The 17,661-nt window shown below is 36.3% G+C and overlaps 2 protein-coding genes across 2 annotated transcripts; one reads left to right on the forward strand and one right to left on the reverse strand.

Annotated features, from left to right (window-relative positions):
* The first annotated feature begins 4,491 nt into the window (after positions 1-4,491).
* Positions 4,492-5,436, forward strand: LOC100466030 (olfactory receptor 8H1-like). Its single transcript, XM_011234339.2, has one exon. The coding sequence runs from the start codon at positions 4,492-4,494 to the stop codon at positions 5,434-5,436; it is 945 nt and encodes a 314-aa protein (XP_011232641.1).
* Positions 5,437-14,453: 9,017 nt separating this feature from the next.
* LOC100481703 (olfactory receptor 5T2-like) lies at positions 14,454-15,386 on the reverse strand. The gene has a single exon (XM_002926852.4). The coding sequence runs from the start codon at positions 15,384-15,386 to the stop codon at positions 14,454-14,456; it is 933 nt and encodes a 310-aa protein (XP_002926898.2).
* Between the last annotated feature and the right edge of the window lie 2,275 nt (positions 15,387-17,661).

Here is a 17,661-nt window from a genome sequence, read left to right on the forward strand (position 1 = left end):
CTTGATATCAGGTAGAGTTAGAGTCACACTTGTGCTCATACACAAAGATTAGAGGCTTATTCAGAAAGAGATGTCAGAATACTGTCTGATAATTGGAGAAAGTAGTGTAGAATAAATCGGGATTCTGCACTGGATATGTCCCTTTCAAAATGGGTAAACAGTCTAAAAATGACTAAAAAACAACAAGTAAGAAAAGAAAATGAATTTCAGGAAAGAAAACTAGAAATAGTTGTACTATGGTATATGAAAATACTAGAGAAAATATAGCTGATTTTATATTTATTAAGTGTAATACATTCTAAAAAGACAAAGACTATCAGAGTGAGTCAAAGTGCAAACTCCCTGATGTTTATAGCAGTATTATCAATAATAGCTAAATTATGCAAAGAGCCCAAATGTCCATCGACTAATGAATGGATAAAGATTGTGATATATATATATATATCACATCTTTATCCATATATATATATATATATATATATATATATATAATGGAATATTACTCAGCCATAAGAAGGAATGAAATCTTACTATTTACAATGACGTGGATGGAGCTAGAGGGTAGTATGGTAAGCAAAATAAGTCAGTCAGAGAAAGACAAATACCATATGATTTCACTCATATATGGAATTTAGGAAACAAAACAAATGAACATAAGGGTAAAAGAAAGAAAAAGAGAGAGATACAGTGTGTGAGAGGCAAACCAAGAAACACTCTCAACTATAGAGAACAAACTGAGGGTTCCTGGAGGGGAGGTGGGTGGTGGGTGAGCTAAAAAGGTGATGGGGGTTGAGGAGGGCGCTTGTGATGAGCACTGGGTGTTGTATATAGGTGTGAATTACTAAACTCTATGCCAAAAACCAATATTACACTGTGTCTTAACTAACTGGAATTTAAATTAAAATTTGGAGAAAAAAATGCAAACTCCAGTATATTTTTACATAATCTTTACCAAAATAAAGTGATGTAAAACATTGGGAATGTAACTAAACCAAGGGAGAGCTTGTCCAACCAATGCACAGCAAACCAATAAAAACAGACCCTGAGCCTTTGCAGTAGAGAAAGATAGGCTATTATTTATTGGAGTGGTGCCACCTAGGAGAACAAGGAGCTAATGCTCTAAAGTCCCGAACACCGTGATGCCTTGAAGGTGAGGGTTTTTGAGGGCAACATTTGTGGCAGTGATCTCCTGAGTAGGTGAATGCATTGACTGGAGGTCCCTGAGGTCATCCTAGCAACTGTTCTGCTGCTGCTTCATCTGGGCCTCTGGAGGTCGCTTCCATTTCAAGAGACTCGGAATCTGAAAGTATATCTTTATTCTTCATGTTAGAGTTCATTAGGTGCACCTGAAGATTCTACCCCTAGGGTAATGCTAGTTAACTACTTGTCCTACAGGTTCCTTTGAATGATAAGCATCTTTATCCTTTGAGCTTAGGCCTATGTGTTCCTTGACTGGTCCCATGCCTGCGGTTCATATAACTTCGTGTTCATTCTTCCATCTGAACTGACAAGATGGACCTTGGCTTTGGGAAGAAGGAACTAATTTTGCAGAACGTTATTTTTACTAGTCCATTTGCCTGAAGCTCACTTCCTCCAGATATTTTTGTGGATATCTACTTCATTTCTTTCAGTGTGACCCTATCACTGAAGCCTTATCTGAAAAAAATATTATTTTAAGAGAGTAAGTCTAACTGTCTCCAAGCACTCCCTTCTATTTGTATAAATGTCTCCCTCTTTGTTCCAAGAAGAAGAGGGTAACTAAATCTCTAGAAACTTCTGTGAATGGAGAAGGCATAGACTTAAATCTGCATAACCACCAAACCCTTATTTACTGTGATTTTCCGGTAACTGATGTGGGAAACAAAGGCAGAAGAAAAATTATGGTATGATTTTAAGTTGGGAGGGGGCTGGGGACAGCTTAAGCCTCTAAGGAATTTTGGAAGCAAGGTTTTCAGGACCTTGAGGGGGCTAGCAATTATTGGGAAAAGGTCATTTATTACTGTCTAATAAAACCTTAGTCATGAGACCCTTCAGATGAAGATCAGTGGGCCATATGCTTGGGCAATGTGTATCTTAGAGGGTACAGATAAAGGAAGGTTCTAAAGGAATTTTATATGTAAAGTAGACTTACAGGGGACTGGGGGTTGGATTAAAATTGCCTTTTGCCCTTAACAAATTATCAACACCTAGACAGCTAAGTTACTAGAGGAATGTCACTCTGCCTGTTTAATGGACTTGTCAATGGGCTGTAGGTAGTAAGGAAATTTAATAATTTTTCTTCTGCCTCCACCCCCAAAATCTTTTGTCTTTAGCAGGAGGTGGTATTAAGGTGGTGACTTGGGCCACTTGAGGTGCTAATTTTCCTGGTCATCTTGATACCTGAAGCTGGGTTCACTTCTTGGTGGGTGTTGAGCCAAAAGACACAAGGAAGCCAAAGTGTAGAAAGGAAGGGTTTTATCTGCAACAAGTAAAGGAGAACATTGCGAATATTTCCCAGAACGGTGCTTCCTAAAACAACAAAACCTGGGACGTTTTAAGCTAGGGGTGCATGCATATTCAGGAAGGAACTTACACAATGGGGAATTCAACATAGAATTGGGGAAAAAGTCATCTTAAGGTGATAGAGTCCCAGTCCTGGTTGAACAAAGTCCAGGGAGGGCAGACAAGGGTTAGTGTCATCAATTCTCTGGCTTCAACTTGTCCAGTTTTTGAGTGCTCAAAGAGGTTTAAATTCTGCACAAATACCTCAAGAATATTCTTTGGTTAAGTAGTGCTGGTCAGGCATAGGTCACAAGATGACCAGGGTCTAAAATGATTGTTCTTATGTCAAGAAAGCTTTGTCTTGTTTCTTTATTGGAGGACCCATAACTCTTTCTGCTCATAATCTCCCATGTATACAAGACATATACAGGTTATTAAACTTTTGTTTTCTTTTGTTAATATGTTTTTTATTGTGGGAGGAGGTGGTTGTCTCAACCAAGAATCTAGAAAAGTAGAGGAAAATATTATTTTTCCTTCCCTACAAACATAATACAGGAAATAAAATGATAAAACTTAGATAACAATTGATGAATTTGAGAGCAAGAAAAATAGAAAAAGCTTCTTCATTGTCCCAGTTAAAAATTTAGAGCATCACGAAGGAAAATCAAACCATCAGGCTCTTCATTGTGTGGCTTCTAAGGGAAAAGGCAACTATTTTCTCAAACCCAAAATAGCTGCATTTAGTCCTTGAACTTTTGTCTTTGGAAACATGCCAAGCAATCTTCCTTGGAAATTGGTCCACAGGGATGACCATACATCAAATTATCTTAGGTCCCCAGTATATGAGGTGCCCAGGAATTATCAGGATTAAAAGCAGGACATACTCCGCTCTGCTTATGTTCACTATAACTTCCCGGTATTCTTCTTAGAAATAATTTCCTGGCAAATTTTCTATTTGACCAGGACCTAAACAAAATTTCTAGGTTGATTAATTTTTATCTCAGAATAAAACAAAATGAATACACTAAAATTTAAAAAGAATTTATCTAAAAAACCCCCAAATATTATATCACAGAAATTTTCGACTCAAATGGTTATCAAATTTGATTTGTGAGCAACTTGAGGTTGACAAACTTCTAGGCAGATAATATTGGAAGGTTTTCTTTCCTCCAACTTTGGTTCACAGTAAGTATTATTCTCTCAAAATTAGAAGTCTGCATACACATGTCATTTAGATCTTACCCCAAATAATGCCAGGATTTGTGAAATCAGAAATATAGAGTTAATGGAAATCAGGGTCTATAAATACTAAACATATTTTAGAAATTTAATTTTGAATGATCAGGTTAGGACAACTTCATATCTTTTGGAAATTAAAACTAATATGTGGCCTGTAATTTTATTGTTTCTTACTAAAGTCTCCTAAATTTGAAATTTGTCATTTGTATTAAATAATATTGAAAAAAAGGACAGTGAATAATGCACTAAAACTGTTTTTATATCACCATTTGTTATGTATCTAACTTTTTTTTCAGGTTTGCTGAAATTTATTATAAACAGAAATATGTATTATGTGCATGTTTTCTGGAGTCCGTCTATCTTGGCAGAATCACAGTGCCAACACTGAGTAGCACTGACTCCGGATAAGTTACTTAAACTGTGCCCTTTCACTTGTATTAAAAAACGTGGCCAACAGTGGCACCTATGGTATAACGGTCTCAGGAGGACTAAATGCATTAAGAAGTATTTAGAACTGGATCAGTCTTATTTTAATTATTCAGTATGTTACCTTTAATTATACTGTATTCAAATATCAATTTATGCCTATTTTTATATTTGGCAATCAAGATAATATTTTTTTTTCAGTCCTGGTCTTTAAACCACTCATCATCGATTTCTAGAAACACAGTTATAAATATGCCATGTGGTTCATACAAACACAAAACTTTTTGAAGTCATTCCTGCTAAGTGTCAAATTTGATTTCTTCCCAGTTCACGGCAGTTGACACTATGGGTAGAAAGAATGACACACAGGTGCCTGACTTCATCCTTCTGGGATTGACAGATTCTGACGAGATCCAGCTGGTCCTCTTCGTGCTGTTTCTCCTGATATACCTGGTTACCGTGCTGGGCAATGCAGGAATGATACTGATAATCCGCCTGGATCTCCAGCTGCACACCCCCATGTATTTTTTCCTTAGTCACCTGTCGTTTCTTGACCTCAGTTACTCAACTGTCATCATACCTAAAACCTTAGAGAACCTACTGACTTCCACCAAGCATATTTCATATGGGAGCTGCTTCACCCAGATGTACTTTTTTGTCTTCTTGGGGGCCGCGGAATGTTTCCTTCTCTCCTCAATGGCCTATGATCGCTATGTTGCTATCTGCAATCCTCTGCACTACCCCGTGGTTATGTCCACAAGATTCTGCTGTTCCCTCGTCTTTGGGTCCTATGTGATTGGCTTTGCGGACTCCTCTGTTAATGTGCTTTGCATGAGCAGATTGCATTTCTGTGACTCCAATGTAATCCATCACTTTTTCTGTGACACACCCCCAGTTTTAGCCCTGTCTTGCACTGACACACATGACATCGAAATCATGATATTTATTGTTGCTGGTTCCACCCTGATGGTGTCTCTTATCACAATATCTGTGTCCTACGTGTCCATTCTGTCAACTATCCTGAAAATTACTTCCACTTCAGGAAAGCGAAAAGCCTTCTCTACCTGTGCCTCTCATCTCCTGGGTGTCACCATCTTTTATGGCACTATGATTTTTACTTATTTAAAGCCGAGTAGGTCTTACTCCTTGGGAAAGGATCAAGTGGCTTCTGTTTTTTATACTATTGTGATCCCCATGCTGAATCCACTCATTTATAGTCTGAGGAACAAAGAAGTGAAAAATGCTCTCATTAGAGTCATGCAGAGGGGAGAGGGCTCCAGGCAATTTTAATAAGCAATGCTGAACTTTTCAGCCCATCGCTTTTCCTCTTCCTTATGGTGTATTTCCTTTGTCTGCAAAACCAATTGACTCCTTCAATTTGTTATTTCCTTCGAACCATTCTTTACTTGACCAAATATGACCTCAGATATTTCCTGGAAGATGTCTTTAGAAATTCCAAGTTATAATAGAAAGCCATGAAGCATAGCTTAAATCTATGATCTAAATATATGTGTTTGGGGGCACCTGGCTAGCTTAGTGGGTTAAGCTTGGACTCGTGGTTTTGACTCAGGTCATGTTCTCAGTGTCAAGGGATCCAGTCCCTTGTTGGGCTCCATGCTCAGAAGGGGGTCTGCTTGCAATTCTCTCTCTCGTCTCTCCCTGTCCTCCCCCACCTCTAAATAAATAAATAAATAAATTTTTAAAAAATAAATATATGTGTTTCTAAGGGCAACTGATATGCAAAATGAGACAATATAGTTGTCTTCTTTTAAACAATATCTACAAATTCCCATGAATAGTCCAACTTCAGAGAATTTTATTATGGAAAAAAACTCCATTTTGGGCACAATGACAGCAGTTTGAGAAGTTATTTCATTTATTATATGGAGAAAAAATACAGCAGAGTAATTATTAGAGCTTGCTTTGGAATCAAGCATTCCAGGATTTAGATTCTAAATCTGCTACCCATTTAGCTGTATAACCCTTAATAGATCAGCCTCAGTTTCCTCAACTGCACAAGATTAATAATAATTCCAGGGCCATATAATTAATTATAAAGATTAAATCAGATAATGGATGTAAAGCATTCAGGCAGTTCTAATAAATGCAGGCCAATATCATTAGAAGGCTTACTTTCATGCAATATTTTTTTTTAAGATTTTATTTATTGACAGAGAGAGAGAGAGACAGAGAGGAGCACACAAGCAGGGGGAGCAGCAGAGAGAGAGGGAGAAGCAGACTCCCTGCTGAGCAGAGAGCCCAATGCAGGGCTCTATCCCAGGACTTCGGGATCATGACCTGAGCTGAAGGCAGATGCTTTACTGACTGAGACACCCATTGCCCTTCCTGTCATATTTTCTAATGCACAGTGGCTTTTTCTTAAAGAATATTCACTTGTGGGGCGCCTAGGTGGATCAGTTGGTTAAGTGTACACTCTTGATTTCAGCTCAGGTCATGATCTCAGGGTCGTGGGATGGATCCCTGCATTGGGCTCCACACTCAGTGGGGAGTCTGCTTGAAATTCTCTCTCCCTCTCCCTTGGCTCTTCCCTCCACCAAAATAAATAAATACATAAATAAATAATCTTAAAAAAAGAATATTCACTTGTGTTTTATAAGTCACTTTTGGCTACTTTAATTGAAAAACAACTAAGGAAAAACTCAACACTTCACAATTTTGATTTTAAAATGGTGTCTGTTAACATTGGAGAACATGTCCACCATGGAAACCATGGAAGAAGGGCATGGAAATGCCATAGCGGTCAGTGACAGTTTTGTGTGTGCTCCTCTGGGTCTGTAGTTAGGTATGCATGTGCATGTATTACTTATGTAAGCAAAATTTCTGTCATTTTCTATGCACTTTTCTACAGCTTTCTATGTACACTTACGAGTATAACACTTGATAATGCCTTTGTCACTGAAATATGAGGTGAATGTGTTATGGGTATTTGGGAAAAAAAATCAAGACTCTCATCTTGCACGGCTTTGGATCTGAAATGTAAATGCATCAATTTAAAAATCTGTATGCAGTGATATCTCTTTGGTGGCTACCTGCTAATTATTTAAAAACCTTACCTTTCTGTGACTTGCCAATAAGCTTCAGTAAACTGCTGCTTCTCTGTGGGTTTTGGTTTTTTTTACACTATTCCTTTCTCCTAATTTTTATAGGTTTGCTATGGTCACTAAAAATAAATGTTGAATTAAATATTTGACTCATTTGTTTTCATTTTCTTTTCAACAGAGACAAGTTGCAAAGCCAAGAAATGACAATGAATTCAGAATTTGTAGCAACCCATAAACTGTAGTCATACTACTGAAATTTCCTTTATTTTTCCTTTTTCCCCTCTATATAAGCTTCAGTAAACTGCTGCTTCTCTGTGGGTTTTGGTTTTTTTTACATTATTCCTTTCTCCTAATTTTTATAGGTTTGCTATGGTCACTAAAAATAAATGTTGAATTAAATATTTGACTCATTTGTTTTCATTTTCTTTCAACAGAGACAAGTTGCAAAGCCAAGAAATGACAATGAATTCAGAATTTGTAGCAACCCATAAACTGTAGTCATACTACTGAAATTTCCTTTATTTTTCCTTTTTCCCCTCTATATAAGCTTCAGTAAACTGCTGCTTCTCTGTGGGTTTTGGTTTTTTTTACATTATTCCTTTCTCCTAATTTTTATAGGTTTGCTATGGTCACTAAAAATAAATGTTGAATTAAATATTTGACTCATTTGTTTTCATTTTCTTTCAACAGAGACAAGTTGCAAAGAAGAAATGACAATGAATTCAGAATTTGTAGCAACCCATAAACTGTAGTCATACTACTGAAATTTCCTTTATTTTTCCTTTTTCCCCTCTATATAATCTGAATTAGTTTTAATTTTCTCTGCTATGTAGAGGTTAAGAATGTATTCTTCCATTTTCCAAGTATTTGATTTTTTTTTGTTTAAACTCTTGTGACTACATAGTTTTCATTTCAAGCAATAATATTATAGAATTTTTATTTCTGAAATGTAATTATAGTTGATTATTTTTCCTAAATACTTTTTAAAGGTTTAAAATAAAGTGCAAAAGTGCAAATTCTCATTTAAAAGTTAAAAGTTTAAAAATTTTTCACCAACTCAAAAGTGTCAACAGTCAAAATTTTAAATATGCATCATTTTCCTCCATTTAATTTACCTTGAAATTTCCATTCTCGTGTATCAGTGCCACTTAAGATTATCATGACTTATTTTTGCTTTGATATCTGTATGGTCTAGACTCTTTGTTTATTGCTACTGTTATTTGTTTTTGTTTTCAATTAGTAATAAGCATATGATAAATATCTATTGCTCAATAATATGCTTTTTTTGGCTGATCATTCATCTTGCAGCTGTACTATGTCATTTAATATATTTATAGGTCTTTTCATTTTTCTGGTCTTTTCTGTACACTATCTTTTCACCTTGTTTCTGTTGATGTCTACTTTTATGATTAGGAAATGTATCCAGTTGGTTTGAGTTGGCAAAGATAGCCAAGAGATTCTGTGATTTTGTGGACAGCACTTAAGTTGAATAGATGGTAATTAAATAATTAAATTGTAATTAAAGTAGGGCTACCACATCTTATTTATAATATAATTTAGAAAGTGTGTATGTTATTATATATATGTAATATAATCTATGCATTATATAAAAGATTTAGACCATTTGTGTTTGCCCTCTAAAATCCCTTGTTATATTAGTGCCTATCATATTTTATGTAAGATGTGCTCAGACGTAATTTAAGACATATTCTTCTTGCCATGCCAAATGCTATTTAATACAAATATGATAAAGAAAATAAGAGTAGAATAGAGCACAACAAAAATATGAAAAGCTGTGTCTGCTTCCAAATAATTGATAGATATGGCAATAACATATTTTGTTGAGCATTGACTGTGTGCCAAACAAATTCAGAGGCATATATACATGTATATGTTATCATAATTTATCTTCACAAGATAACTTTCAGGTAGGTACTAGCAATATCCAAATGCTAATCTCACATAATGGAAAGCAATCTTTCTAGTCCTTCAGGCAAAGATTTAAGAGTATTCCACAATTATCTTGTTATGTCACACACCTGACATCCACTCCAACAGCATCCTATGTGGACTCTGAATACAGACTATAGCCAGAGTCTATCTCTCAGCACGTTCTCTGCCACCACACTTGCCCGAGGGACCACACTTTCAAACGTACCGCTGCAGCCCCCCAGCTTGTTGCTCTGTTTGAACTTAGCTCTCTTGAATCTAATCTCATTGCAAGGGCCAGAGTGGTAAAACAGTAAGTTGGATCATATCACTTCCACAAATCCTACCAGACCTCTCCTCCCACTAAGAATGAAACCAAAACTTTTACAGGAACCCACTGGTCCAAAATGATGCTGTCTCCACCCCTTACATCTAGTAACTCATTCCTTGTCATTCTGTCCATCATGCTTACTTTATCTCAATAACATACCCTCCTGGGGCACCCGGATGGCTCAGCCCTTTAAGTATCCAACTCAATTTCAGCTCAGGTCATGATCTTAAGGTTGTGAAATGGAGGCCCACATCAGGGTCTGTGCTCAGCAGAGAGCCTGCTTCTCTCTCTCTCTCTCTCTCTGACCCTTTCCCTCTGCCCCTTCCCCTGCTTGTGCTTGCTTTCTCTCTAACATGAATAAATAAATCTTTAAAATCTTAAAAAAAAAAAAAAAGCAAAAAAATGGACTCCTAACTCTCTCTGTGCACATTAGTCTCGGTAGTACATAGAATTTTCCCTTTTCTTCTCTCTACCCTGCAACTTCCTTTTCACATACAAATGTATGATTTTTTCTTATTCTTTACTTAATAAGAATATCCCTTATCACCTGATTTAAAGTTGTACCTGCTTCTCGCTCTCTTCTATGCTTCATTTGTTTCCCATAACTTTTTCTCTCCAACTAATAAATATAGATATTTGACTCATTTTATACACACACACACACAAAGTGTGCATTTTTTTAAGTAGGTGCCATGCCCAGTGTGGAGCCCAATATGGGACTTGAACTCACGACCCTGAGATCGAGACCTGAGCTGAGATCAAGAGTCAGACGCTTAAAAAATGGAGCCACCCAGGCTCCCCCAACTAACATTTTATATATTTATCTTGTGCCTTTTGTTTTTTGCATTCCTCCCCTATTGCCCCTATATCATGAGCCAGGATTTTTACTTACTTCAATGTTGTACGCCATCATCTAGAAAACTGCCTTAATAAATGTATCTGAAGAAAGAATTTTGCAGATAGTAAGCCTGGAGCACAAAGAGGTTGACTGACTGGGTCATGGTCACTCCATGTTAAAGAACAAGCTCGCGTCAGAACTCAGGCCATCCAGCTGTAGAGCTCACATTCTTCAACATCAGTCCGGGCTGAGAACACAGCTATTATCAGTGGTGAAAACAGAGAATTCATCATCATAGTAAAGAAAGCATTAAATAAAGCGCCAGGGGCTGCTAAGAGGTAGATGTTTCTGGTACCCTCGAGTTGCTGGAGGAAGAAAGCACGATTTTGACAATGCTAACTAAATTTTCTCAAGCGTGCAGGCACAGTCCTACTCACAAAAAGAGTGATTCTGGGAAAAAAAAAAAAAGGAACAATTTATCTGACGATAGTATTGTTCTGGAGAGAGAACCTGTAATAGTCAAGGCACGGGATATGGTGGCATAACAAAGGGATTGGGAAACAGTGTCTCAGCAAAGAAGAAACAAGTACCCTCAATTATAACATAGCAGAGTTTAGCTGGCTAGGTTTGTGGATGGCTCCTAGGCTGCTTCTGCGTTGTGGCATTGCTGTTCCAGGTCTGGTCCTCCTCAGCATCATTGAAAAGCACTCTGCACATTGCAGTCAGAGAAAGGGGACATTTTCAAATTGGGAAAACAATTCCCTGATTTTTGTTCATACAGACTTTTAAGGAGTAATTCAATTTATTTAATAGATAGAGGACTATTAAGGTCACCCATTTCCTCTGATGGGAGCATCTTTAATCAATTGTATATTTCATTTAATTTTCAAAATTATTAACAAAGAGTTTGTAATATCCTATTATTATCCTTTTTTAAAGATTTTATTTATTGATTCATTTGAGAGAGCATGAGCAGGGGAGAGAGGGAGAGGGAGAAGCAGACTCCCTCATGAGCAGCGAGCCCTATGCGGGGCTAGATCCCAGGACCCTGGGATCAGAACCTGAGTTGAAGGCAGCTGCTTAATTGACTGAGCCACCCAGGCACCCTGTTATTATCCTTTTAATATTTGTGGGGACCAAGTGACATCCCTTTTTTCATTCCTGATTATTGATAATATATATCTTCTCTCTTTTCAATGGTGACCGTGAGAATCATAATATGCATATTTAATATAACACAGTTGACCTAGAATAACATAGGAATAAACTAAACATAGTTTAATATCAGAAACTTAGAGCAGTAAAGACCAAATTCTTCTCTTTTTCTTTCTGTTTTTGTCATAAATTCTACTTTCATAGATAATTTAAACCAAAATGCATCAGCATAGCTTTACTTCAGTCATTTACTCTTTAAAGAAATTACAATTAAATATCCAATATTTGTTATATTTATCTTCATTTTAATATTTTTGGTTTTATTAATTTCTTTGTGTAGACACATATTTTCTTCTGTTATACATCTTTTGGCTGAATAATTGTTGAAACACAAGTTTGCTGGATATAAATTATTTCAGTATGTGTATATTTATTTCCTGAAAAAGTCTATTTTGTTTTTATATTTCTAAGATAATTCAAACATTTCTATGGATATTAAATTCTGGAATGGCAGTGACTACCTTTCACTATTTTAAATGTGTTTCTTCATTATATCTGGTGTGAATCATTTCTGATGGCATCTGCTGTAATCCTTATATTTTTCTTCCGTATGTGACATGCATGTTCCTCGGAATGCTTTCATAATTTTCTATTTATCTTTATTAGTAATCAGCAATACTAATGAGTCTAGGTGTGTTCTGTTTGTTGGTTGGTTTTTTGTATTTTTCCTTCCCTGGGTCTACTGACCTTCCAGACTCATGGTTTGATGTTTCCTTAATTTTAGAAAAGTCCCTTGGCCATAATATTTTCAAATATTTCTTACGATTCACTAATTCTCTATTTTTGTTGTGTATATTAGACTGTTTGATATTATGTCACAATTGTTAGATACTTCTATTATTTTTTCTATAGATTTCATTGTTTGCTTAATTTCCATTGTTTATCTTCAAGTTTTCTGATTTTCTTCATCTTTTTTGATTTACTAATGATCCTGTTGAAAGAATTGTTTGTCTCTAATACTGAGAGTGTGTGGGTATGTGTTGAATGCCTAGCATTGGACACTTCTTTAGGGTTTCCATCTATCTGATGAAATATATACTCACATATATATTGTTTACTGTCTCCACTAGATCTTAATTTTTTAAGATGTGTTTGTTTATTTTAGAAAAAGAGAGAGCATGAGCATGGGGAGGGGCAAAGGGAAAGGGAGAGGATCTCAAGGAGACCCTGTGCTGAGCATGGAGCTGGACACGGGGCTGAATCTCACAACCCCGAGATCGTGACCTAGCCTAAATCAAGAGTCAGATGCTTAACCGACTGAACCATCCAAGCACCCTGACCACTAGACCTTTTAGCCTAGTAATTAAATCTTTAGTCAAGACGCCTAGGAGCACCTGTTTTGGAAAAGTTCCTTTTTTTACTATTCTTATGACCTATTCTTACTATTCATGGCTGCGTACAGCAGAGAAGAATTATAGTGAAGGTAAATTCTCTCTTTCTAGCTTCTCTTCTTTTCCCAATAGCCCAAACATGGTTTTAACATCTCTCTCTATCTCTCGCTAATAATACATAATATATATGTATTATTAACATATTAACATCTCTCTCTCTCTTTGTGTATATATATATATATATATATATATATAATTTATATATATGATCTCTCTCTATATAGATATCTATATAAATGTATGTCTATTTAGCTAATTTCTTCCTATATTCTTGCATGGTGGCCATATCTTTCTCCCACCCTTTCCGAAGGTGCAACAGTTCCCGTGTCTCATCTCCTCCTGGAGGAGCTTCTCTCCCCTTATAATTCAGATTATTTGGATGTTTTCAAACTCCGCTCTTTGACAGAGTCATGAAATGTTATAATTTGTAGGTTATCTGGATGTTTTAAAACATTATTTGCAGCTTTCCACATCCTGAGTGAAAGCGGAAAATTTATACATTTATTTATTTATTTAAACTTTTAATTACAGTGCAGTTAACATACAATATTACATTGATTTCAGGTGTAAAATGCAGAGATTCAGCAATTCTGTATATTACTCAGTGCTTGTCAAGACAAATATACTCTTAATCCTTTCACCTATTCATACACCGTTTTAAATCTCAACCAGTGTTGTAATTTCTAGATAATGCCCCATGTATCAGTGCAATATTTATTGGGATTGTAGTTTCACCTCTTGAAAATGTAATGAAATCTCAGAATCAGCATAGATATAACTGATAAAACTGATCTCATTCCTTCCTTCCTTTCTTTTTTTTTCCTTTCTTCCTTTCTCTCTCTCTCCCTTCTTCCCTTTTTTTCCTTTTTACTTTGTCTTCATCTTACTTATCATTCATATTCAAAATCTGACAACTCTGTTTCAGTAAAAGGAATAAATTATCAAATCTAGTGGGAACCATTTTAAATATATTCCTTTCTCTTATTTCTGCCAATGACTTAAAGATGATTTTCAATACCCCATAAATTATACTCTGGAAGCCAAATGATGCAGTTGGCAAAGTGAAAAAAATCAGTGCATTCTTTCATTCCATTTACCAATGTGCTTAAAAGCAGCGACCAATATCCAACGTACTTTTTGGTTTTATCAATGCTAAAAATGTCCTTTATTCATGAAATAATTTCTCTTTAAATCAAATTTCTTTGTCTCTTTTAATCTTTGTTCCTGAAACTGCAAGGTTATAGGTACAGGGAGCAAAATGTAGTGTGTAGATCACTAGGCGTAATAGTCAGTGGTGCCACCTCCTTTGCAACCTTTTGAATCCTGGACCTGTGAATCCTGGCTACGGGAGAAATAGCACCATGTCCTCATTCAGAGCATATACAGCCTTCGTTTACGATCTCTGTTTTTAAAAAATTTACGTTGACTAGAAAGACACTAACAAACTGAAACAAAATATTTTTATCATAATTTCTTCAGCTGGAGACAATGTACCTCATTCTTAATTTGTTTCAATTTAATGTTTAGTCTGAAAAATATAATTAATTGATAAACCAATTTTTTTGAAATACTCTTTTCATCGCCTCTTTTACGTCTTTGTTCCTTAAACTGTAGATGATGGGATTCAGCATGGGAATCACGATGCTGTAAAACATCGACACTATCATGTCATGGTCCAGAGCGTGGCTGGAACTGGGTCTCACATACATGAAAAGGATAGTTCCATGATAAACTGACACTTCAGTTAGGTGAGAGCCACACGTAGAGAAGACTTTCCTCCTCCCCTCAGCAGAACGCATCCTCAGAATGGCCAACAGAATGAAAGCATAGGAGATGAGAACGATCAGGACAGTGACTATCTCAATAGCGCCCACAAAGCAGAAGAGCAGCAGCTGGTTTGTGTGGGTGTCAGAGCAAGAAATGGCGAGGAGTGGAGGGATGTCACAGAAGACATGCCTAATTTCATTGGACGCACAGAAGGAGAGGCTGAACGTGGCCACCGTGTGTACAGAAGCATGCAAAATGCCACCGACATAGGAAGCCACGATGAGAGGCACATAGACTCTGGGCGACATGCTCACGGAATACAGGAGAGGGTTGTAGATCACTACGTAGCGATCATAAGCCATGGCAGCCAGGAGAAAGCATTCTGTGGTCCCAAAAGTGACAGCGAGAAACATCTGTGTTGCACATCCAAGGAATGAAATGACTTTATTCTTTGACATAAAATCTACTAGCATATTTAGGCTAATTACTGAGGAAAAGCAGGCGTCCACAGATGATAACATGCTCAGAAAATAGTACATGGGATTGTGGAGCCGGGAATCCCCAATGACCAAAACCACTAAAACCAAATTTCCCATCATAGTAAAGAGGTAGATTGCTAGAAACAGGAAAAACAAGATTGTCTGCAGCTCGGGCTTATCTGTGAAGCCCTTCAGTACAAAAATGGTGACTTCAGTGACATTCTTCATGCCGATACCTCATGGAACAAGCTTGAAGATATTAATAAAATTGTAATTCATATTAATATGATAAAAGTGAGCAGTCGTGCAACTCAGGGATAGTGAACTCTGTTCTCATATTTATTTCATGGCAAGGCATAATTTCCCAAGTAGCTGATCAGAAGACAGTGGGAAGATGGTGGGTCAAAGGTTCACACCAATCACTGCAGAATTAAATGGAATATTTGAGTGTTTACTCACTGGCTCAACTTACGTCATTTCTAAAGTTGTGAGGTCAAATGGTTAATTTACCACTGAATTCTATTAGCTATTATCCTTTTAAATCACATTAAACCACAAACTGAACAGCTAAATATGTTTTTCTTATAACATACAAACACAAAATAGTCTTAACAGTGAACACAACATTGGAATTCACACCAAAATTCTAAAGCTTTCAGAAATTGTGTAAAATTATTTGCTACAATCTACTCACCTATAAAGTTATGGCAAGATTCAATCCCAGGTCTCCCTCAGAGAGCATGCACTTTTCACCTTTTCCATTGCTTCTTATCATACCATGGCTTCATTCGGCAGCTGACTTTCCTCCCCAACACCTCCACTGACGTAAAACATAACATGGCTTTTTATGTATTTGAATATTTATTAAGTCATTAGGACTAGAGAAACATAACAAAAGAAGGAACATTGTGAAGTGGCTTCTACAGTAACTGGCTCACAAGATAAAAGAACTGTTATTTTCCTTATTGTATCAAAATATAAGCCCCCAGAGAGTTGAATGAGTCAAATGTCTTCTGGGCTCCTATTGATAAATTTTATCTTGTTTTACTTTGAACTGATCTGTCTTCTCACATGAGGAAAATGAACACATCCATCAATTGGGAGCCTTCTTATTACTTTTACAAAAAGAAATTCATTATTTTCTATTACCTTTGTTTTATTCCAGGAAGCGCTGTTTTCCAATTCGTAGCCAGACTTTGCATGAATCTGGTTGGTGATGAATGCTTTCTATTCACCTATGCGAGAGGCAACAAGGCTTTAGTTTTGGGGATGTCATAGCATATTTACCTTTGTTGTTTGAGGTTTCACATCCTATATATTCTGCAAATTATCTGAAAATTTCTCTTACCTACAGAACAGCAAAGGTAGGTTTAGGTCCGTTGTGAATATGGTTCATTTAGATTGGTTATACCCACTTACTCAGCTGTTTATAAACCCCACGGGAGATGCTCCAACAGGAATATGCCCCAGTTATCTTTGGTTCAAAATAACAGCACAAGAATTTCCTCAATAATGAAAAAGTAAGAGGTCTGGAATAATCTACTACATGTTAATGTTTTATAAAATAAATACTTATTTGATTTCTGGTTTAAAATAATGCCTTAAGAAAAAATAGGTATATATTGACAATAGATAAGAAATCTTTAGATCTGAGACATACACTTATATAATAGCTCTGACACTGGGTTAGAACTAACTTCCCTAAGAAGAAATTTCCTCATTTTGGCAATTGAAGCAATTTTATTAAAATCAATCAAATGTATTACACTTTTACTCTGTTCAAATTATAAAGTGTGTGGTTTTAATGTATACATTTAAAAGTATACATTTTGAGTCTGTTGGATTATTATTTGAGGTAATAGGAAAGGCCCAAAAAATTCCATAGAAATATGGAGGAGATATTAAAAGATTAAAGCTCTGTGGGACTTGATAAATCATGTAATTTTGTAAAACGTAAATGCTAATTTAGCATTTACTCAGATTAAATAAACATATCTCTTGATTGGTTGAAAATGGATATATACATACACAATTCACAGAGAGAGAGAGAGAGAGAGAGAGAGAGAGCTAGGACCAAAATCTAGACATTTAACATTTGTAGACCTATGTCTACCAGGACACCCAGTAGAATTTTTATTTTTCTTTAATTTTTTTGGATAGTCCCTGCTCTTACCCAGGCTTAATCAGTGTCATGAAGGATCCATGAGAGACTGAAAAAGATCTCAGAAATATGCAGCACATACTCCCTTTGAAAAGGACAAGGCTTCACCTAGAAGAAGAAAATGCTGAGAAGCATGTCAGTTGGGTAGGGCAAATACACTAGGAAGGGAAGTTTCAACAATGAAGGGTCTTCTGAAAGATGGAGGACCCAAAAATTATTGCTAGAGGCATGTGCAAGTCTAAAGTGTAGAGTATTCTGGAGAAGGCAACATCTGCTTAGACCCAAGAAACAGCAGGCAGAAAGTACTCCTGAAAGCTTAGCTCTGGGACTTAAAGGAGCTGT

This window comes from Ailuropoda melanoleuca, chromosome 16, assembly GCF_002007445.2.
Source record: "Ailuropoda melanoleuca isolate Jingjing chromosome 16, ASM200744v2, whole genome shotgun sequence".
NCBI classification, from domain to species: domain Eukaryota; kingdom Metazoa; phylum Chordata; class Mammalia; order Carnivora; family Ursidae; genus Ailuropoda; species Ailuropoda melanoleuca.

Bases quoted from the DNA above. Each gene is read 5' to 3' on its own strand.
- LOC100466030 (XM_011234339.2), top strand. From the start codon at position 4,492: ATGGGTAGAAAGAATGACACACAGGTGCCTGACTTCATCCTTCTGGGA.
- LOC100481703 (XM_002926852.4), bottom strand. From the start codon at position 15,386: ATGAAGAATGTCACTGAAGTCACCATTTTTGTACTGAAGGGCTTCACA.